The sequence below is a fragment of the Lithobates pipiens genome, unplaced genomic scaffold (assembly GCF_037356315.1).
Source record: "Lithobates pipiens isolate NorthernLeopardFrog02 unplaced genomic scaffold, aLitPip1_a1.2 Scaffold_30, whole genome shotgun sequence".
In the NCBI taxonomy this organism is placed as follows: Eukaryota; Metazoa; Chordata; class Amphibia; order Anura; family Ranidae; genus Lithobates; species Lithobates pipiens.
In genome coordinates this window covers 51,843,113-51,866,314 of record NW_027507791.1, presented here as the reverse complement: position 1 = coordinate 51,866,314, position 23,202 = coordinate 51,843,113, and the positions used below count along the sequence as shown (strand labels likewise).

General features: G+C 42.0%; 1 protein-coding gene across 4 annotated transcripts in view; it reads left to right on the top strand.

The window, feature by feature from the left end:
* Window positions 1–23,202, top strand: part of ADAMTSL4 (ADAMTS like 4) — a 341,665-nt gene that overhangs the window by 84,414 nt on the left and 234,049 nt on the right. For all 4 annotated transcript variants that reach the window (XM_077464215.1, XM_077464216.1, XM_077464214.1 and 1 more), the window contains one exon: window positions 6,142–6,208. In XM_077464215.1, the coding sequence (XP_077320341.1) occupies window positions 6,143–6,208 (66 nt within the window). In that variant the 5' untranslated portion in view covers window position 6,142. The remainder of the gene's footprint in view (window positions 1–6,141; window positions 6,209–23,202) is intronic.

The following is a 23,202-nucleotide window of genomic DNA, read 5'->3' as shown; positions in this document are numbered from 1 at the left end:
AGTATGTGACTAATCTTTCTGCTTAGTTTTTACAGAACTTTGTCCAAAAAAAGACAAAGTCACCTTCCTTCATAATCCTGATATTGCCTAAGTTCCACTTTTGTATATTTTTTACACGCGAGGTTGACATAAGCAAAATCCATTCATGGTTGTGTAATAACATTTAATATGCCAGTTAGCGTTAGAAATGTCCCTCATGCAGTCAATAAGTGATTTATAATATTTTAGTAATAAGTAGGCAGATTGGAGATAAAGTGTTTCTTCAAGTACACAGAAGCCAGGTGTATGACAAAAGGTTGGACAGTGTTCGAATATAGGTACAGACTACATGAAGAAATAAGGAAATTATTAGCCCTTGTACACATGGTCGGAGATTCCGACGGAATGTGTCCTATAGGACCGTTTTGTCGGATATTCCAACTGTGTGTGGTCTGCATTGGACTGTTTCCGTCGGAATATCCGACGGACCAAGTTTTCCAACTTGCCGGTAAAATTTTCCGTCAAAATGCTCCGATCGGATATACTCCGATCATGTGTAGCCTACTCCGACGGACAAAGTGCCACGCATACTCAGATCAAATTCCTAGACCAAAGCTATTGGCTACTAGCCTGAACGTAGTCCCGTCGTAACGAAATAACGTCATCACGTTATGTACAATCGGATTTTCCGACAACTTAGTCCGACCGTGTGTATGCAACATCACTTCCGTACCTCTTCCGGAATTAATCCGTCGGAATTACTCAGACGGATTTGGTTGTCGGAATCTCCGACCGTGTGTACAAGGGCTTAGATATTGGTGTCACATTCTTTGCATAAGGGCTAGCATACTTAATATAGCCATACACAATAAAGATTTGGGTTGAACATGAGGAATCCATAGAATTCCCCATCTATGCGAAAAAGAGTGGATGACTAAATCTCCCAATACCAGCTATTGTATTCTGACAGCCGACACCTTGACTACAACCGACTGGCGACAGTTACTGTTCAGCCAACTTTTTTTTCGCCCAGCCACTTCGATTTCTCGGCCGAAGTTTGTTGAGCTGGGTGGGGTTGGCAGAGCAACCCATGGCTCTAAAAGTTGAGCCACATATGTATCCAAGCTTGGACATAGATTGCAGCTGCAAGGCTGCGTTTGACCTTAGGCTGATGTCATATGGATGATTCTGAGTCTGGCAAAACCAGTTTCTATGAAATCGCTCCTTGGCTAGCCAAAGCAAGAAGATATTGCTTCCAGGCTGCCTCCTTGCTATGGAGGGAGATTTGATAGCATTCAAAGTCAGTGAGGACGCAATTCCACAGAAGAAGGTAACCAGCTCGCCGGTGAGCATAGATCGCCAGTGACATCGGCCTTGGGGTTGCAGGGCTGCGTTCGGCCAGGGCTTCAAACATTCTCTTGGCCATGTGCTTCTCCAGACATGTCTACAAGACATTGAGGAACCCATCAGGTGGTGGAACAATCCCACATCTATTAGACACTAAAATATCAGTTTCAGATAAATTGATCCTTTAATAAGTGCTTTTACATTATCTTAAAGGGGAACCTCACTCTCCTTTAGATTTTTCTTCCCCCCTCATACCTGTATTGCTGGTTGTCCTCAAAAAACATACTCACATGTCCAGTACATTCAGAGCTGTCTGGTGAAACCTACTGCTAAACGTATGCACACTGCATCTTCTACACTGACATCATTAGGGGTTGGATATCTGACTTGTGTTTTTACACCTGGCCCCTGATTACATGTTGCTGCACATGCACAGGGTGTCTGATAATGTGTGCAACATACGTGTAGGCAGGTGCAATCTACCTTTTCCACTCAAGGTGGCGCTTTCCTGCAGTGGCATTGCTTTTAGAGAAGAAGTCAAGAGGAACATGGTTCCACTGTGGTTTCCTGGGTCACTGGGGAAGCTATCCAAAATGGATGCTGCCACCCCATGTGACTCTAGCAGCCATCTTGGATCAGGGAGAGCCTATTTAAGGCCCTGGTTCCCAGGCTTGGTGCACATTTTGTAAGTAGGTAGAGTAGGGACAGGTGCCCCGCCTGGTAGGGACAGACCTAGCATCAGGGAAAGGTTCCTGATGAGGAGGGAATGTGTAGGACTCGCAGCTTCTCTGGATATCTTCCCGCATGGGCATTAGATGGTCTGTCCCTCCTAACAGGCGCTTTCAGTTCAGCTGAAACATGGTCTCTACACGCTGTTGGACCCGTGAGTGTTCCCGGTTGGGCTGTCCTCCTCTCGGATTTGTTGTGAGCTTTCTTTGCATAATTTCACTACAAGTTCTTTCATGGCACTTGGACCGAGTGTGTTACATACACAGAATGTCTGAGATTGACCTGAAGTCTCCTGTCACTAGTAACATGAGTATCCCAGGAGGCTTTCGGAATGAGTGGGGAGTCATTCTTGCCTACGTGCAAAAAAAACAAAAGTGCAGAGCTGGGATTTCCTAAAGGAGTGTATATATATATATATATATATATATATAGTGCTTACAGTAGTGAACAAATTAATAAAGTAAAATATGAAACTATACAAACTCTTGCAATGTGTTAAAGTGCTCCAATCATATAAAGTGCTAAAGTGCTCCAGATACTGCACTTGCAATAAAGATGAAACAATCAAATTATATTAATATAGCACACACAGACTCTTGCAATGTGCTCGGTGCGCCAAATGGATAAAGTGCTATAATGCTCAAATCAATTGCGGTGTCACCGTGGGGGGGATGATTTAAAGTACGTAGGGTGCTTATAAAGGTTAACAATGAATGCCTTCTCTTTGCTCCATTTTGGTCAGGTTAATATACAGTTGAAATCGTTTTTTTAATATCTGTTCAATAAGTGCCAAAAAATACTTGTTGTTTCTGCCGTCTTGTGTCAGTAGTATTCTCAGCTATCTTTGTGGACTACAGAACAATTCCCATTTTTGCTGGAAATAAAGCTCCTCTATAGATACAGTAAAGTGAATGAGTATTGTCACCCTAGAGGCGATTCAGTTCGCATTGTGCGCTATACAAGTATTTCATTTATTCATTCATTCATTCATTATTTCATTCATTCACCCTAGGACAGAAAGTGTGTTACTGGCAGGATCACTGGGTCAAAACAAAATTAAAAAGCCTAAAAATGTTTTTTAAAAAAATGCTGCCACCACATCTAAGGACTGATGAGCTGCTTTCATGTTTTTGTTATGGGTTTATTGGTCCTTTGATATCATTATAGTGTCTGGTTAGCGCATCAGCACCGTGCCAATCGGCTGTCAGTCATCTGACTATTTTAGGTTTTGTTTATTCTGCGAAATGTTAGAGCTCATCGTTACCAAGATGATACAAGGAACGGCCTGAGAAGGCTGCAGAACCCACAATTGTGCCAATTGTACTTAAATCATTTGCTCATCGTTTTAAATATAGGGAAATTCTATTTTCACTGTTGCTTTGTAGAGCTTATGTAATTCACTGTACCCCTTCTAGGCACTAGACGGTTTTACAAAGGCTGCAAGAAAAATGATGATGAGCTGAATCACGTGCCCCGTAAAAGAGCATTACTGCTAAAAGTTATTGTTAATTGTACCATTTATGAGTTATCTAACATGTCTTAAACATAAACTATAGTCTTATTAAATGCGAAAATGGAGATTCATGGAAGGGACTTTTGAGAAGGTACCACTGTAACAAAATGTATATAGAAAAATGACCAAATTTTATTGGATACAATCTTAAAACGCTAAAAATACATGCAGCAGTAATACATGCAAAATTAGCATGGGTTGATGAGATTTTCTTCATCCAAAGAATATATCCCAAAAGCAGTGGATACCCCTATACGCTTTGACTCATAGATCTTCATCTAGGGGTTCTCAAGAGCAAACGATTGAACAACTGTCTAGAATATAAACAGTGGTACGTATCATGAAAACATACAAATGCACATAAACACATGTATAGAGAAATATCAAATAAAGCAACTTACTACATATGGCAAAGGACGCATGTATGCAAGAACACCAGGGTTCCTCCAAAGCCTCCACAAGTAGAAATCAATTCAAGGGACCCATCCACTGTTTATATTCTAGACCAGTGATTCTCAACCAGGGTTCCGTGGAACCCTAGGGTTCCTCCAGAGGCTGATAGGGGTTCCTTCAGCATTGGGCAATTTCCGCCTCTCATATAAGTTCCCACTGACACCATTGATCTTTTTAACCATCTGTAAGGAGGTAATTCTTCCCAATGACCACAAGTATAAGGACCATTCCTCCCACTGGCCATCACACTAATGTATCATGAGTTGTAGATTTTACATTTTTAGCAGGGGTTCCCTGAGACCGGAGAACTATTTCAAGGGTTCCTCTGTGTTGAAAAGGTTGAGAAAGACTGTTCTAGACAGTTGTTTAGTCTTTTGCTCTTGAGAACCCCCAGAAGAAGAACTATGAGTCGAAAATTGTGTAATTGTTTATATACATTGTGTTACAGTGGTACCTTCTCAAAAGTCCCTTCCATAAATCTCCATTTTTGTATTTGCTCATTGGGATGCGGCACCATTATGGCTACTGTACTAGGTATTCAAAATGTAATGTGGGTATAACAAAATGTATATTAAAAAATTACAAAATTGTATTGAATACAATCTTAAAACATTAAGAATTTTCTATAGTCGTATTAAAGTGAACCTTTTCATAGGATAATAGTAACAGCAACATTTAAAGTTCAGTCCCTCAAAATGTGATATTTATTTATAGTGGAGCCAGCCTTTGGCTTATGTTTTGTCAGAAACCATGAAATCAGACCGAGACAGAAGTACAGTTAAATTACACTTGTTTAATAATAAAAGTAAATAGAACAAACGTAGTCAAAACATAGCCAGATTTCAGGAACCGGAACAGATTGTCAGACAAGCCAAACGTCAGGGAGCCGGAGATGAGCGTAGTAAAACAGAAAGCAGGATTTGGAGCCAGAAGGGATGTCAGCCAAGCAAGTCTTTTAACAGGAATGCAGGAGAGCGTCTTTGTGATGTTGACTAAGGCAAAGGCAAAGATCCTCTGGGCTGGACGGCTTAAGTTGGCAGGACTGAGGAGCAGGATATCATCAACAGCTGAGTAACTGTGGAGAGAAAGGAGCTGGCAATTGGCCAACAGCTGAGCGGCCAGCTCAGAGAAGGAAGGGCTGAGCTCAGCCCTGACATTTTTCTTGGATACTCCATCATTAAGATCTCCCTGATAGGGGTCGGTAAGGGTAGATGGTTGAGCCATGGTTTTACAATTGCCCACCTTTAGGTATTTATAAAGACATGCTCAGGGCTGTACACATACTGTGGCCGGAAATTCAACTCTCTGACGCATTGGAAGAGCATTGGGAGAGCAGTACCACCACTAAATGTGACTCAATAAAGTAAATGTGGCTGTGCCGCAACCACCCTGCAATGCACGCCATTGCTTCATGGTGTTTCGCCCTTAAAACAAGCTACATATTGCCTCCCAGCTGTTGTCAACCACCCTGGATCGTATTTCAGAGGAGCAGCAAGGGCCACCACACATGAGAACGAGCCCTTTCTGTCCACATATTTAGTTTTCAGTGTTCCCATCCAACTTTGTATGTTTGTATGTTCTAGCCTATTTCATTAAATTCTCCACTCTATGAAATAAAATATCCATCAGGGTGAATGGGAACATCTCATAATGGCGACAGCTTGTATGCAGAAAAAAAAAAAAAAACTTGATGGATTGAAACCATTCTTTTATCAGGAGCTGCCGGAAACATTGGGCTCTCCTACAGTTTTCAGTGATGACCTCTCATGTAACTGGACCCAATAGTACACCGACACACCAATAGCAGATTTAGGGGTTTATTGAGACAGGAATAAACCCTACAGATGAGTGAGGGCTAAGCAGTTGGAACCATGGTTATAGCAACAACTCAAGGACAGCGGTGGAATACAACCACGCAATGAGGTGAATAAGGCAAGAGTTCTCTTAGTCAACTGTGAGAATCCTTGCCTTAAACGCACTAGGCAAGTGCAAAATGAAACATCAAACAGTTATAAACATTAGGTTAAATGTCAGTAAAACCAGAAAATTACATTTCTATGATTTATAAAAGCTGGATTATTTATGTGACCCATCAGTAAACTGTCATTTTGTTTTTACAGGATGCTCGGTTTGCAGTACGTCCTTCTGCCTCTGGCCATCATCCGTCTCAGCTATTGTGGTGAAAAGGTAAGCTCTGTACAAAAAAAGCTGATCTCCAGGTGAAGAGCTGAATATACAGTTTATATACTGTACATTAGACATGTGCAGTCGTTGTCTGTCCGAATGCATTTTTCGTCTGAATTTCAGGTATTTTCGTTATTGTTTTAACAAACGATAGCGAACGTGCAGAATCCGAAAAACCAAAAGATCTGACATAAACAAATGCTTTATTTTAGTTTTCGTTGTGACAACAGTTCGATATAGATAGGAGATTCGACATGATGCTGACAATAGCGATCTGTGTCCATCAAACCTGTGGTCGAATGTGCCTAACCTTAGCTCTATTAGTCCAAGATTATTCTACATAGAGAGAAAAGATTCGACATAGAGAGAAAAGATTCAACATTATAGAGACAATAGCAAAAAAGTTCGGATGTGCCTAACCTAACTCTATTAGTCCAAGATTATTCTACATAGAGAGAAAAGATTCGACATAGAGAGAAAAGATTCAACATTATAGAGACAATAGCAAAAAAGGTTGAATGTGCCTAACGTAACTCTATTAGTCCAAGATTATTCTACATAGAGAGAAAAGATTCGACATAGAGAGAAAAGATTCAACATTATAGAGACAATAGTAAAAAAGGTTGAATGTGCCTAACGTAACTCTATTAGTCCAAGATTATTCTACATAGAGAGAAAAGATTCGACATAGAGAGAAAAGATTCAACATTATAGAGACAATAGCAAAAAAGGTTGGATGTGCCTAACGTAACTCTATTAGTCCAAGATTATTCTACATAGAGAGAAAAGATTCGACATAGAGAGAAAAGATTCAACATTATAGAGACAATAGCAAAAAAGGTCGGATGTGCCTAACCTAACTCTATTAGTCCAAGATTATTCTACATAGAGAGAAAAGATTCGACATAGAGAGAAAAGATTCAACATTATAGAGACAATAGCAAAAAAGGTCGAATGTGCCTAATGTAACTCTATTAGTCCAAGATTAATCGACATAGAGAGAAGATACAACATGAAGATTCGATGTAGCAGTGGCCGTGTGTGGACATTTATGGTCAAATGCTCCGCCCATAGGCTATAGAAGAATTCTAATGTTGGTTGACTAGTAATGATAATTAATAAATATAATTATTACTAGTGTCACACAACATTAGAATTCTACTATAGCTTGTAGGCGGAACATTAGACTGGAAATGTACGATTGTGGCGTCGTACAGTTTTGCTGCTCCGTCTAATCTTCTTAGAACATTCGACAGGCACCATAAGCCTTCAATGACAGATTCGACCTTAATTATTTCAGATTTTTGGACGAATGTATTTTTTAACGAAACAAAATAAATAAAAACGAATTTCGCGAGTCACTAAATAAATTTTTTTTTTGGATGAAAACTAAATTCGGAAACAAAATATTTCAGTGTGCACATGTCTACTTTAAACACAGTTGTGCTCAAACGTTTTCATACCCTGGCAGAAATTGTAAAAATTTTGGAATCAATTTTGAAAATATGACTGATCATGCCAAAAAAACGTCTTTTATTTAAGAATAGCAATGAAGCCATTTATTATCACATAGTTTTTTTGGATCCTTTTTAAATCATAATGATAACAGAAATCACCCAAATGGCGCTGATAAAAAGTTTACATACCCTGGAATGCTTGGCCTTGGTACAGACACAGAAGGTGGCACACATAGGTTAAAACAGCAATTAAAGGTCAATTTCCCACATTTGTGGCCTTTTAAATCACAATTAGTGTCTGTGTATACATAGTCAATGAGTTTGTTAGCTCTCACTTGGATGTACTAAGCAGGCTAGACACTGAGCCATGAGGAGGTAGAAAAGAACAGTCAAAAGACCTGTGTAACAAGGTAATGAAACTTTACAAAGATGGAAAAGGATATAAAAAGATATCCAAAGCCTTGAATATGCCAGTCAGTACTGTTCAATCACTTAATACGAAGTGGAAAATTTGAGGATGTGCTTTTATAATGATCCAGTACTGACCTGATTTTACTTCTATTAGGCAATACAGGTAAGTTATCTCCCTGCACCTTGCCTGTGATTGGACAGTGAAGGTGAACCAACATCTCATCACTCTGCTCTCTCCTGCTATCAGCAGGTTCCCTTTCAGCACATGTAAACTGCAGCAGAGTCTGGTTGGCTCTTAATGCTGACTAGGGTTGCCACTTTTTCTTCAAGCCAAACCTGAACACTTTATCGGGCGCACAGTAATTTTTTATTTTTTTTAAGTATGCACTATAGGATTGTAACAGACCTGGGACACCTCTGGGCCCTCCAAAGAGAATAGTAAAGCGGCACACATAGTGCCCCTCACCCTCCTGTCAAGCCCTGTTCAGAGCCACATTCCTGTCTGAATAATGTGTCCGGTTTCAGACGGAGTGAAGTGAACAACAGGAAAAGCTGCCGCTCCAGGTGAGCCAATGCAGGCGAGGTTAGATGGGCACACGCCTCGGCTCGCCTGTCGTGTGAGAACTGAATTGAAGGAAAATGGCAGCACACTGATGTAACGAAAGTCCTTTTATTGAAAAAATTGTAGAGATGCGCAAAGGTACATGACACACACCACAAGTGCAACAGCCGGGGCAGAGGTTGGCGCGTTTCACACAACCACATTGTGCTTACTTACAGTTACTTACACTTACTTACTTACTTGAGTAAGCACAATGTTGTTGTCTGAAACGCGTCAACCTCTGCCCCGGTTGTTGCACTTGTATGTGTCATGTACCTTTGTGCATATGTAATTTTTTTAAAATAAAAGGACTTTTGTTACATCTGTGTGCTGCCATTTTCCCTCATTTCAGTTCAGGTGGACTGAACCCCGGACACATGATTCAAAACCCAGACTGTCCAGGTGAATCCCGGACAGGGGACAACCCTAATGTTGACCTATCTTCTCCCAATCTCCAAATCGCCTCTACACAAAAGTATATTAATAGAAGAAATAAATTAGTGCATTTATATTTGTATTAAAGATGAAGTAAACCCTGATGGGTTTTACTTCCTTTTTTCCACCTGCAAAGTAAAAGCATAATAGGTTAGTATACATCGCATACTAGTCGATTATGTTGCACTTACCTGCAAACGAAGCCTGCTATGTCCCCACTGGTGGCCGCATCTATCTTCTCCCCTCTTCCTTCCGGGGCCATGGACTTGGCTCTGTGACTGGCCGGAGTTGCGTGACGTCACTCCTGCACATGCACACGGAAGCCGCTGGTCATGGCATGGGCCTTTTAGAAATGGCATGATCGTGCCCTTTCTTCAGTGCGCAGGCGCTGATGACATTGGCACAAGCGTATATGGTAAATATCTCCTAAACTGTGCAGGTTCAGGAGATATTTCCAGTACCTCCAGGTAAGCCTATAATAAGGCTTACCTGTAGGTAAAAATGGTGTAACTAGGTTTACAACCACTTTAATCAGTGATTTAAATTTTGCTTTTAATATCTGCTCAAAGTTACATTTTTGGAGATTCAATAGGATGTTTGTCCCACCAACCATCAGACACCACCTCAACACCTCAGGACTAAATATGGTGCCTCTGCCTCTAAACTCCCCTCCATGTTAGCCTATGTGTCCATGCCTGCTATAGTCGTTTACAGGAGGAATGAATGAATAACTTGTATAGCGCTATATATGCAAACTAAATTGTCTCGGGGTGCTTTTGCCATCCAGTGTCCATCTGGGTCTTCAGAAGAGATGGGTCTTGAGCTTCTTCCTGAAGGCCAGATGGTTTTCTTCCGGCACTATTGAAGGCATTATCTTCCTCCGAGATTGAATCTGGGCTGGGGCATCAGGCTTATGGTGGGAATGTAGCTGAATTTGTCTTTTCATAGGCTGGGAAGCGCAAGCTGCACCTGGTGATGTGCCGGAAAATCACTATGGGTTTGGGACCCCGCAGTGTATTCACTGGCACTTGGTCATACTTCTTGAGCTAGGGAAATTTGTGTACTGGCTAGAAGGCCCGCTGTTTGTATTTCCCAAAGCACCTTTTTATTTTTCATTATTTATAAGCTTCTTGGCATTGTATGGGACAGTGGGGATAGGTGCAAACAGCAGGCAATTTGACATGGTTAGATTAGTTGGTTGTCTTTTCAGATGAAATACCAGATTCGTAACATTGTGCCAAAATGGATGAAGTTTCTCACAGCTCCAAAAAATGTGCATAAAGAACCCTGGGGACAGGGACGTTGCTAGGCCTTCAAAAGATCTGGGGCTAGGGTGTCACTTGCCACCAGATGTGAATTGTCACTTGCCACTGTCACCTGACCTCCACCATTCGTGGATTGTCACCTGCCACATGGCCTGCTACCAAATGTGGATTGTCACTTGTCACTATCACCTGGCACCAGATGTGGATTGTCACTTGCCACATCGCCTGCCAGAAGATGTGGATGATCATTTGCCACGTCACCTGCCACTATTTGTATATTTATATACCTTTTCCTTTAGGGGTAGAGCTACAGATCGGTTCATAGATAGCGGGGGTAGAGGGTGACAGCTAGGCATACTTGTGGCTCACAGGAAAGCATATCCAGGGGACCTCCTCAATTCCAACCTCATCTCTGAAAAACATTGGGCATCTTCTCATTCTTCCATGAGAAGAACTGGCTGTATGTCTACTAATAAAAAAATATGTCCCTAGCCACTTGATCCTCTTATATTTACATGTTTATTTAACGTATAAACAATTACCAGATCTGCAATAAACTTCCAATGTGTAGGTAGTCTTAGTTCAGTTTGAGTGGATTTGAGTGTCCTCCTCAAATATCTAAAGTCATCACTTCTCTGTATGGGGAAGTTCTTGCACAGATTGGCCTAAGCTCCTTCGTATTGCTCCAGATATTGTATCACACTTGTTGCTGACTCTTTAGAACTTATGTTTATTTGCATCCACAGCAGGGTACCTCTTTGTAGTGTGATTTATTAGAAAGTATTACGTCCAGCATAGAGACTGAGACAATTTAGAGACTTTCCCTATTCAGGAAGTTGGTCCATTTGTGTAATGAATAGAGTAGAAGCACAATGGCAGCAGTTAGCTCATCTCCTCTCCTGCTGAGTTAGGGGGTGACTCTGATTATGTGCATTTAGCCTGAATTCTATGTGTTGAGGATACAAAACAATGTATGTCCATCCGATCTCGCTAGGACTTTATATACATTAACAATGCTGACCAAGCTCATAAGAATGATCGACAGCTGTCCAGCTGCACAGATAATCAATACAGATAAAAATGTTTTTGGAAATTTACTTACGTGGGATTATTTTTTTTTAGGTAATTAAACCATTGAAAAGTATCCAAAGAACTTGTAAGACTGAAACATCTTTTAAAAAACCTTTATACAAACATATGCAATGGTTTCGGGTTGGATGTGCACTAAGCAGACACCCCTGACTGTGCCCTTAGTTCAAGGAAACAAAAGCAACCATATAGGAAATTCCATTCTGAATGATCAGTTGGCCATGTCTGTCTGCAGAGGTCACAGTGTGTTCAAAGAAATACTATTACTTTTCAATCTGCTCATTATTAGTTGAGTTGGATGCTAGCCATACTGTCTACGTATGCATGTTGGCCATGTGCAGATCAGTATTGCATTTTTTTGGGGGGAATTTTAAATTGTATTTGGGAGTATTTTATTTCATTGGTGCCATACATATGTTTGCTTTTTTTTATGCTTGATACAAATTACATCAAAATTATAATGATTTTCCTAGAAATTAATTCTTTCCATGATGTGAAAGCTAAAGATTTTTAATTGCTTACTTACATTGGTCTAGCTTGGACATCTCTTAGCCAAGAGTCCACTGGGGAAGCTCACAATCACTGTAGTAGTTGGCATTTCTACAGTGATAGTTGAGATCTTCTGAGTCTGAGCCCTTGTACACACGGTCGGAGATTCCGTCGGAATGTGTCCTATTGGACCGTTTTGTCGGATAATCCGACTGTGTGTGGTATGCATCGGACTGTTTCCGTCAGAATATCCGTCGGACCAAATTTTCCAACTTGCTGGAAATATTTTCCGACAAAATGCTCCGATCGGACATACTCCGATCATGTGTAGAGAATTCCGATCAGACAAAGTGCCACGCATGCTCAGATCAAATTCCTACATCAAAGCTATTGCTACTAGCCTGAACGTAGTCCCATCGTAACGAAATAACGTCATCACGTTCTGAAAGATCGGATTTTCCGACAACTTTGTCCGACCGTGTGTATGCAACAGTTTCGGACAAGATCCGTCGGACAAGATCCGTCGGACAAGATCCGTCGGACAAAATCCGACGGACAAAATCCGACGGATTTGGTTGTCGGAATCTCCGACCGTGTGTACAAGGGCTAAGGCCGAGTGGCTTCCCCTCTTTCACCATTCACAGAATGCCTTGTAATTTTTTTAATTAATGCAAAGCCTTCGCAGATTGAATAAGGTAAAGAACTCCATCCAATCGGATAACTCATTGCAATCATTGAAATAAAATACAAAGTATTCTTTGAATGGGATGTCAATGTTGAGCAAGCGCCTCCCCTGTGGTCAGTGTGCAGGAGGGACACCACTCAGCAAAAGACTTGGGAAGATTCCGGCTATCACTGTATTAGTGTTGACACACATCTGTTTTAAGATATATTTTACCCAATTTTTTATTTATTTTTTTATTCTAAATATGTTATCCTCTTCCGGTCTGTCTCATAGCAGTTTTACTGCTACAGGGTGCGCCAGGAAGGATGGTAAATCTCCTGGAGGTCAAGTGGTCAACATATCACCCAGAATGTATAATTTTAATAATAGTGATAATTATTTTAATTTTTTTTTTTTTTGGTTCTCACCTCTTCTTCCTTTTTTGAAACGATGTTGATCAGCACTCATTTTCTCATTTTTTTGTATATTAATTTTGAACACTCCCTTTATGATTGACTATTTGGTTTTAGTTATGACACTGTGGATGGGGATATTATATCCATATCAGATTGATATAAAGTATTCTTATGTTCTTTCTAGCCCTGTTGAAGGGGGCGCTTGGGCCCCCGAAACACAGCTACTTTTTTGTGTTTGTACCCCTAACCTTTAATAGAATAAAGTTGTATCTGAACCTCTTAGCAGTGGTATGACGCTTCAATTTCAATTCTCGCTACATTATACTATAGTCATTGTCAGCTTTCGCAGGTGACTCTGTATAAATATGCGGTGTTCTGTATATTTATATATTTCTTTCCTCTATGATAATGGGATGGATATTCATGATTTTACCAAATCATGGTATCACTCAAAGTCCCTAGGGATGGAAACACACGGTCTTACCAGACCATGGCTTGCTGAAAATCCCTACTTCTCAAAAACTCTTCATTTCATACATTATATTATAGTCATTGTCAGCTTTCGCAGGTGACTCTGTTGTATCTAATATGCATTCTTACATTGGTTAGGTTGGTTCAATATTACCAAATGTAAGTTTGTAATAAATCTAATACCTGGAATTCAGCTTTAAATATGGGATTTTAAAGGATCTGGTTATCCCATGCACTATAGCCTATCTCCCCGCTTGACATACTGAACATAAAACCGGCAATGAGATGGTCAACAGAATGGTTTGCTCTTCTCCTTGTTAGAGGTGAGGAATCTGGAGGAGTGGTGAGTACATCTGTATTTCCATCTCGTAGAAGTGATCAGACCACTTCTACTGACAGTATACAGTTCTGCAGTGTGGTGAGCACACTTAAAACACCAGATGCAATAAAAAAGTAAGCACACACAAAGGTGCACAGGGTGAACACATGATCCTCCTCCAAAGAGAAATGACCCTAGCCCTGATCATCCAGGGCACAAGATCCCCAACGGGGACTAGGTTATTGGTGGTCAAAGCCAGGCCGAAGCCAGGCAGAACTCATTCATGCCGAAGCAGGGTACACCAAAATACTAGGTCTGGCTCCCCTAAAGCAGGGGTGGCCAACCAGTGGCCCAGGGGCCACATGTGCCCCTTGGAGCCCTCTGATGTGGCCCGCGACCTCCTGCTCTGGAATTGCGAGTTAGCAAGACCAGTTCGCAGGTTGCCGACACGTTATACCACAGCATCAGTGTTGTGAATGAAGCTGGTGGTAGAGGAAGAAAGTGGCTGCAGAGCAGATCCCCATAAGCTGATGCTTCCTGTACTGTGTTGGCTTTTGCCACAGGCAGAGTCTATGGCAAAGTTCAGTTAACCCACAGGATAGACATAGGTGCACTACACTGCACCCGCGGTGTGGGTAAACCTCAGCACATCAGTGTGAAAGCAGTTTAGGCCCTTTTCACATGGTCTCCCCTACTCAATCGGACCCTCGATTTACCTCGACGGAGCGGCAGACGTAAACAGACTCTTGTCCGTTTACACCTGCCTGCCTCTAATCCGATCCTAAAAATCCGATAAAAAACATAGAAGGGAATTCAACCCCTTCCATCTGGGTGGATTGGATCAGAGGGCGTATAGAGTAGCCGTGATCTGTCATCCACCTGCTCCACTCATTGTGGTCCGTGACTGGTTACCAAGTTGGTTAAATGGCCCTCGCTCTTAAAAAGGTTGGGCACCCCTGCCCTAATGGGATACCCCATGGAAGGGGGAGAACCTGACCAAAAGGCCACATGCCCTGCCCCTCAAGACTTTCAGGGCAAGCCCAAGGACCTATACCATACTAATCAGGAGTAGTTCTTTGTACTATGCAAAATAAATAAGTGCTTTGGCGTGCCAAAGTGCAAGACAATGCCTGGCCTCCTGGCCAAAATAAAAGTTCCCCTGGTCCCAAACAAAAGGCCCAGTCCAGGTGAAAAAGAGTGTTCAAGGGCACTGCAACTCTACTGAAAGCAGACCACTACACAATTATTTATCATTGCTTCCTATGGGTGTTTTCTTAGCTCTAAAAATGCTGATCTGAACACCATCATATCAGGTACAGCCTTGGCAAAGATGACATGGCTGTTTGGGTCCCAGGTGCATTGTAGGCATTTGGCATCTAGTGGCGGCCCCTCCATTAGTGGCGCCGCCCCCTAAATCATGCGCCCGGCCCCTAATCTACATGCAGGGTGCTGGACGCATGGATTTCAATGTTTTTTTTTTTAAGCTCATGATTAGAGCCTGAGGCTTTAATTGGCTTGTGTGTGATATTAGTGAATTAATATTTGCTTTTATCATCCTGCTTCTCCTCCCGGCCTATCAGGAAGCGTGTCTTAATACTCGATTGGCCAAGAGGAGAAGTGACCGTATTGGCCGGGAGCAGAACCAGGGAGGAAGCCACTGAGGAGGATACACAGGGGGAAGCCGCCGAAGCTGCCCACGACCCCTGGATGGGGTAAGTAAGGCGGCTGGTTGGCGGACGGACGAGGGGGTAGTTTGTTCGCCGATCAACCAATCGACGCGTGGGGGTGGGTTTGATCGACTGACTGACCGACTGAACTAACGGAGGGGTTGGGCTGCTTTTTTGCTGCCCTCCCCAAAAAGTGGAGCGCCAGCCGCCACTGTTGGCATCGTTAAAGACTGCAGAAAGTCTGTCATTTTCTATCAGGCGTGCATTATCAGTGAGTTAAGAAGACCAGCTGGAAGTAAGCAAATGTAGCTGTCAATATATGATATATACTATCCATAAAAACAAGATTTTTAGGGCACTTGATAAGATAATTTTGCATTTAGCTAGTCTATTTCATACGTACGTAATTTTGTTTTTAAGTTTTCAGGTCTGATTAAAATGTAACCACATGCACGGATATTTAGATTATGTCTGCAAAGTGTTACATGATAAGTTTCAGCCCCCTCTTCAGCATTGAGTTTTCTCTTTGTATAATCAGCCAACTCAGACGTGTCCAAAACTGTCTTTTCACAAACCCCTCTCCACTCCACCCTTTGTGTTTCACAAGTCCCATTGTATTAACGTAATAAAATAAAAAAAATAGAACTATATGGATATTTTGGATTGCATTACCCATATGTAATATGTTTTTGTAATAAATCATCTAGATTAGACTTGAAAAGAGAATTGAATAAAACATGGAACACTGTAATGAAAATGTTATACTTCATATAAAAGGCAATTTTAACGTTGTACTCCAGGCACAAAGTATATATATAAACCTTAAATCTATTTTTCAGTATGTTTGGACCATGTATTACTGTATACAGCTTACCTAAAGACGAAGTAACAGCAGGAAAGAAGGCTTACCTGCTGGTCCAGGGAGATAAAGAAAAAAAAATCTGCACTTCCGAGATGATATGCAGTACTATTTGGCAGAGAGGCGCTTCTTTGACGGAGTTCAAGAAAAGCCCAAATGTCTACTGCCCCCTCTGCCACACACTAGGGGTGTTGACATTAATCGCAGCATCGATGCATCACGATTTGGTTGTCCCCAATGCGGTATCGATGCTGCGACCAACATAATCGGTTGGTGGGTGACGTCATCCCGACTTGCCCCGCCCCTCCTGGGAGATCGCTCCGAGCGTACTCTATAGGTGTTAAAATAACTGTCTTAATGAATCCCATCTTATAATACATTAACCACTTGCCGACCGCTGCACGCCGATATACGTCGGCACAATGGCAGCGGTGGGCAAATGGGCGTACCTGTACCTTTAAATGGAGGGGCTGGAGGGTACAGTGTGACCATGCCTGCAGGACCAGCGGACTCGAAGTCCGCCGGTCTCCCAGTCATCGTGTCATGAAGCTGCAGAACGGGGAAGTGTAAACAAGGCATTTCCCTGTTCTGCCTTGTGTCATGACAGAGATTACTGCTCCCTGTCATCGGGAGCAGTGATCGCTGTCATGTCAGAGAAAGCCCACCGCCCCCACAGTTAGAATCACTCCCTAGGACACACTTTACCCCTTCATCGCCCCCTAGTGGTAAACCCCTTCCCTGCCAGTGTCATTTACACAGTAATCAGTGTATTTTTATAGCACTGATGGTTGTATAAATGACAATGGTCCCAAAATAGTGTAAAAAGTGTCTGAACACTCTGAAAAGTGCAGTATGAGGATACATATTTTAAAAAAAGCACATACAGTGGGGCACTTAAAGTAGAGTTCCACCCCAAAATGGAACTTCTGCTTTAAGTGTAGGGGACCCCCTGACGTGCCACATTTCCTCCCTGGCGCATTGAGGCTCGCGTTTTCGCAGTGCACACCCAGCTGTGAAGCCACAGTTGGGCACCCGCAGTAACAATGCCGGTGCCGCAGAGAGGAGGGCGAGAGGAGTGGGGTTCATGCACCCGCATCGCTGCACCATGGGACAGGCGAGTGTCTGATTATTAAAAGTCAGCAGCTACACTTTTTGTAGCTGCTGACTTTTAAATGGGTGGAACTCAGCTTTAATGGATTGTAACATGGGTAAACATATGAGTTTGTACTCTACTTACACCGCGTACACGCTCCATGCTGACAGTTTCCCTGGGCTTCCCGTTTGCACATTCCACTGTGTTAACTCCTAGTGTGCTGGAATGTGCAAACAGGGAAGCCCAGGGGAGCTGTCAGCATGGAGCCAGTAAAGTGAACTTCACAGGGCTGTTTGTCAACTGTGGATTCTACCCCTCCTGACCTCCCAGCAGCCGTGTGTTTTCCTCCTATGTGAAGCCTGTACCCTGCAGTGCACTGGATTAGTGCAATTTGTGAGTGAGTTTATTTTTAATTCAAAGCAGATTTCCACTCGTTTTTTTTTTTTTTCTTTATAAGTCAGCAGCTACAAAAAGTCTATCTGCTGACTTTTAATAAAAAGACACTCACCTGTCCCAGGATCCAGCCACCAAAACCCTCCATTCTATCTCCTGCCTGTCCGCGGCGCCGGCAATATTACTGTGGGCAGCCAGCTGTGCAGCTTCACAACTGGGTGCGCATGTCTCACTGCGCTATCCTGAATAACCGGGCAATGTGACATGTTCCAGAAGATCGCAGGGAGGGAGCAGGTACCTGTCAAAATTAGGTACCCACCCCCACCCCACCCTCCCAAATAAATGACATGCCAAATGTGGCGTGTAAGGGGGTCAGGACTCCTTAAAGAGGAAGTTCCACTTTTGGGTGGAACTCCACTTTAATAAAATATGTTTATCCAGAAAGCACTATGACATCCCCAACCCTGGACTCCAGGAGGAGACCATCACACCACCAACCCTGCCATGTACATAGCACAGGGGATCCTCTATCTCTGATATTCCTCACCTTCAGGACTCTATAATGACCATCTTTACATTTCTCTCTTTAATTGTTCCATCCTTCAATCCTCCACTCACCACCACCATTTTTATCTTTGAACTCTTCCATACTTCTGTTCCTATCCATGGATTCCTCCATCTTCATCCCCAGCCTCTTCTATTATTCTGTTCCTATCCATGGATTTCTCCATCTTCATCCCCAGCCTCTTCCATTCTTCTGTTCCTATCCATGGATTCATCCATCTCCATCTCCATCTCCATCCCCAGCCTCTTCCATCCTTCTGTTCCTATCCATGGATTCCTCCATCTCCATCCCTATCATTTTTCATCCTTCAGTGACTATCTCCAGACTCCTCCAGGCTTCCATCCTCTATCCATGGATTCCTCCATCCCTAAACTCCTCCATCCTTCCTTTGTTATTCATGGATTCTTCCATCCTTCAGTTCCCACTCCTCCCTGATATCCTGGACTCTTCCATGTCCTTGTCCTGCTATATGCAGGTAATGTCCTCCTTTTTTTTTTTTTTTTTTAAATGCAGATAAAATAAAAAAAATGTTTTCTCTAAATACTTGAATTATTTTTAGATGGAAACCATCGTCGGTAATCGCGATGCATCGTGATGCATCATGGAATCGAATCATATCAAATGATTGACTAGATAATCATAATCAAATCGAATTGTGAGACTAGTGAAGATGCGCACCCCTACCTCCCACTGTCATTCTCTCCCCGCACCTCTCTTCAATCCTCCGGTCTTCCATAGTCATCTCCCACCTACTGCTGCCAATCTCATTTTCCTCCATCCATCCTTCTGTTGTTCTCACCCGGGAATAAGATCTTTAAAATGAAGGAGCCTGGCAGCATGTCCCCCAAGAGCCCTCCAAGGCACCAGAATTAACGGGAGTGAAATCTAGAGTAGCCATTCTTAACCAGGTTTCAGTGGAACCCTAGGGTTCCTTCAGAGGTTGCTATGGGTATCTTGAGCCATGGATAATTGACCTCCCATCTGAGAGTGTTGGCATATTTCTGTGTCTAATGTCATTCGGCAGAGGCACCAGCATGACAACAAAGATCTTTGAAGGGTGGCATTCTGACCATCACTGTAGAGGGGGCATTCTTCCCATTGACCATCAAATAACCCTTGAGACCTGAACATTATATAAAGCTTCCTCTGGGATTTAAAAGTTGAAAAAGGTAGATCTAGAGGAGCCTTTCTCAACCTTTTCAACACAGAGGAACCCTTGAAATAGTTCTCCGGTCTCGGGGAACCCCTGTTAAAAATTAGAAATCTACAACTCATGATACAATAGTGTGATGGTCAGTGGGAAGAATGGTCCTTACACTTGTGGTCATTGGGAAGAATTACCTCCTTACAGATAACTAAAAAGATCAATGGTGTCGGTGGGAACTTATCTGAGAGGCAGAAATTGCCCAATGCTGAAGGAACCCCTAGCAACCTCTGGAGGAACCCTAGTGTTCCACAGAACCCTGGTTGAGGATCACTGATCTAGAGGAAGGAATGGTTTTGTGTAAAAAGTCATTAATATATAAAAAGCTTCAACGATGTTTAAAGAATTCCCACTGGAATTATTTTTTATCTCTCAGACAGAAAAAAAAAAGAAACATTTCATAATTATTGAATAAGATGCCTCTCATGGGAGTCTGTGAATATATGAGGTCTGTTAGTTTCCAAGTGAACCTCTGACTCCTGACACCTAGACATTGTGTTTATGGGCTTTGATGGTCTTTAAAAAAAGGACTTTAAGTTTTCCAGATGTTACCTCACTGACCGGTGATAAATGTTTATTTAAATTTCTGGTACAACTGATGGTGTCATTTGGATCCTCAGAACTTGTGAAGAATGACTGATATGACACATTTCTAACCCGTTTCTCATTGTTAATTCAGCAACATACTGCAACTATTAACTGATCTCCAGGCTACTAAATTACAGCTCAGCATCAAAGGAAGAAAAGCTTTGTTGTTTGATTCATCTGAGGTTTCCTGTAGAATGAGAGTTATACATCTGAGGAATAGGAAGAAGTGTCTGAATGTTATCCCCTTTGTTGTTTTATTTCCAATTTATAATATAAGCACACCTTTAAAGGGAAATCAAAGTGTAATTTAGGGGATTGAATAGTTTAAATTATTATTACAGTGTATTTAAAAAAAAAATAGCTTTTACATTTTTTAAACTTGTTCTCATTGTAATAAATATAGGAACTTCTGGACTAGCCACAAGAGGGGGCTCTTAGTGGCTCAGTGCAATTATTCCACATCTCAAACCCAATCACTAAAATCACATATACTCTTTACCATGTTCCTTATCATTTGAAAAGTAATTTTCAATGTTTAGTTTCAAAACTGGAGCTTGCAGTAAAATATTCCAGGTGATACTGCCATAACTAAATGTAATTAGTTAGAACAACCGTTCTTTGCCAAAGTTCTATACAAAACCTAGGGTTTCTCCAGAGGTTTCTAGGGGTTCCTTGAGGAGTGACAGTTTGACCTTCAACTCAGCGGTGTCTGCATAGCTCCAGGACCAATGCAACTTAAAGGGGTTGTAAAGGTTCAATTTGTTTCTTTCTTCTGGAATGCCCCACCGGCGCTCCTGGTTCCTCCCCTCCATCTGGTGCCCTCTTGGCAGGTTTGCTGTTGTGCCATGTTCTTTCCATTTGGTTATAATAGATTTCATGGTGCTCCCAGGGATCATCAAAGATATTTTTTTATAACCTAATCCTGACTTGTACTTCTCAACAACATTGTCCCTTACTTGTTTGGAGAGTTCCTTGGTCTTCATGGCAGTGTTTGGTTAGTGGTGCCTCTTGCTTAAGTGTTGGAGCCTCTGGGGCCTTTCAAAAAGGTGTATATATGTAATGAAAGATCATGTGACACTTATATTGCACACAGGGGGACATCATTTCACTAATTGTGCAACTTCTGAAGGTAATTGGTTGCACCAGAGCTTTTTATGGGCTTCAAAACAAAGGGGGTGAATACATACGCACATGCCAATTATCAGTTTTTTATTTCTGAAAAATAGTTTTATGTATATATTTTTCTAATTTTACTTCACCAACTTAGACTATTGTGTTCTGATCCATCACATATAATTCAGATTAAAAAAAACATTAAAGGCTTTAACCACTTCAATACCGGGCACTTATACACCTTCCTGCCCAGACCAATTTTGAGCTTTCAGCGCTGTCGCACTTTGAATGACAATTGCGCGGTCATGCTACACTGTACCCAAATGATATTTTTATCATTTTGTTCCCACAAATGGAGCTTTCTTTTGGTGGTATTTGATCGCCTCTGGGATTTTTTTTTCCTGCTAAACAAATAAAAAAAGACCAAAAATCTTGAAAAAAAACATGTTTTTTTTTTGTTTCAGTTACAAAACTTTCTAAATAAGTAAGTTTTCTCCTTCACTGATGGGCACTGATGGGGCTGCAGTGACGGGCACTGATAAGGCGGCACTGATGGGCACTGATGAGGTGGCACCAATGAAGTGGCACTGATAGGTGGCACTGATATGCGACACAGATAGACACTGATAGGTGGCACAAATAGGCACTGATAGGTGGCGCGGATTGTCATGGATAGGTGGCATGGATTGGCATGGATGGGTGATATGGATAGGTGGCACAAATGGGCATGGATAGGCGGCACGGATGGGCATGGATAGGCGGCACGGATGGGCGGCACAGATGGGCATGGATAGGTGGCACGGATGGGCATGGATGGGCACTGATAGGCGGCTAGGATGGGCACTGATGGGCGGCATGGATGGGCACTAATAGGCGGCATTGTAATTTAAAGTTTTGTAGGGATGGATGCCAATCAGTGCCAAACAATAATGCATGCCAATCAGTGATGCCCATTGTGGGCACTGATTGGCATCCATTCTGGGCACTGATTGGCATTCATTATGGGCAAATAATGTAACAAAATAGGTAAAAAGCCAAGGTGGTTGAATACTTTTGCAATGCACTGTAATAGGCTTCTTCTCAATGACCCCTGAATAACTTATTTTAGTAGGGGTTCTTTAAATCCTGATAATTATTTCAAGGGTTCCTTTAGGTTAAAAAGGTTGAGAAAGTCTGCATTAGCGTTTACATCTTTATTAAAGAAAACCTATCACAAGAGAATTATGAAGCCATTGCTGGTCACTCCTGCTGATTCTCGCACTGATGGTTTGGTTTCAGTACTTTCCGAGTCTCTTACCTGTAACAATAATAGCGATGAGGAACAATTACTTTTTTCAGCTTTTGCGTGCTGCACACTTGTTCCCGCTCATGCTGGATTTATCATCGATTTTACTCGACGTGGATGCAACAGGACAAATAAGACACCACATCGAAAAGCCAAGATTTAGGAAAACAAAGTCTCACTGCTGGAGGCCAGGGGGATTAAAATATACCAAAAGGTGCTTCCTCCAACCAGTATCCATACAACTGGTCACTTGACCAATTTTTGAACTGAAAAAAAAAAACTGTTTGGGTGGACTGGCCCTAGATTGCCCGTCATGGAAGGCAATTGTAACTAATGGCCAGGGAATTATGGCAAATGGACAGGAAATGATTTAAAATAATGGATGCCCACACAAAAAAAAACTGAGATTGACAACTCTGATGTACATACATAGACTGATATACCTGGGTTAGCGTATAGCAAGCTGCTTTGTCGACAATAGCTAAGGGCCTGTGCATAGCATAACATATCTGCTTTCAATTCAGTTCTTTATGAGGAAACCATGCTTCACTGCAGATGCATAACAAGTAATCCTATCCCTAGAGCAGCTGTGTGACTTCCACCATGGGCTGGA